Source organism: Mesitornis unicolor, unplaced genomic scaffold (genome assembly GCF_000695765.1).
Source record: "Mesitornis unicolor isolate BGI_N332 unplaced genomic scaffold, ASM69576v1 scaffold14383, whole genome shotgun sequence".
Lineage (NCBI taxonomy): Eukaryota > Metazoa > Chordata > Aves > Mesitornithiformes > Mesitornithidae > Mesitornis > Mesitornis unicolor.
In genome coordinates, this window is record NW_010174058.1 from 868 (window position 1) to 1,280 (window position 413).

General features: G+C 59.3%; 1 protein-coding gene across 1 annotated transcript in view; it reads left to right on the top strand.

Annotated features, from left to right (window-relative positions):
• Window positions 1-87: 87 nt before the first annotated feature.
• TNPO3 (transportin 3) overlaps window positions 88-413 on the top strand; it is a gene marked incomplete at both ends in the record, with an annotated part of 2,345 nt that continues 2,019 nt past the window's right edge. The window contains one exon of the mRNA XM_010180925.1: window positions 88-204. Within this exon, the coding sequence (XP_010179227.1) occupies window positions 88-204 (117 nt within the window). The remainder of the gene's footprint in view (window positions 205-413) is intronic.

The following is a 413-nucleotide window of genomic DNA, read 5'->3' on the forward strand; positions in this document are numbered from 1 at the left end:
GCCTCGCTCCCCCCAGCTCCTCTCCATGGCCAACTCCAAACCATCAAACACCTCGAGCACCTCCGAGCGGTTTGTGTCTCGTTGCAGATGGTGAACGTCTACCGGGCGCACCAGCACTCCTGCTTCCTGTACCTGGGCAGCATCCTGGTGGACGAGTACGGCATGGAGGAGGGCTGCCGGCAGGGACTGCTCGACATGCTGCAGGTGGGCTGGGTTCCTGTGGGTCCAGGTCATAAAATCAGGGTCATTTGGCCTGGAAAAGATCTCCAAGACCATCCAACATCAACCCATGGCCACCAAACCACGTCCCCAATGCCACATCCACACGGTTTGGGAACCCCTGCAGGGATGGGGACTCCCCCACTGCCCTGGGCAGACTCTGCCAGTGCCCGAGAAACCAAATTAACCTCAAT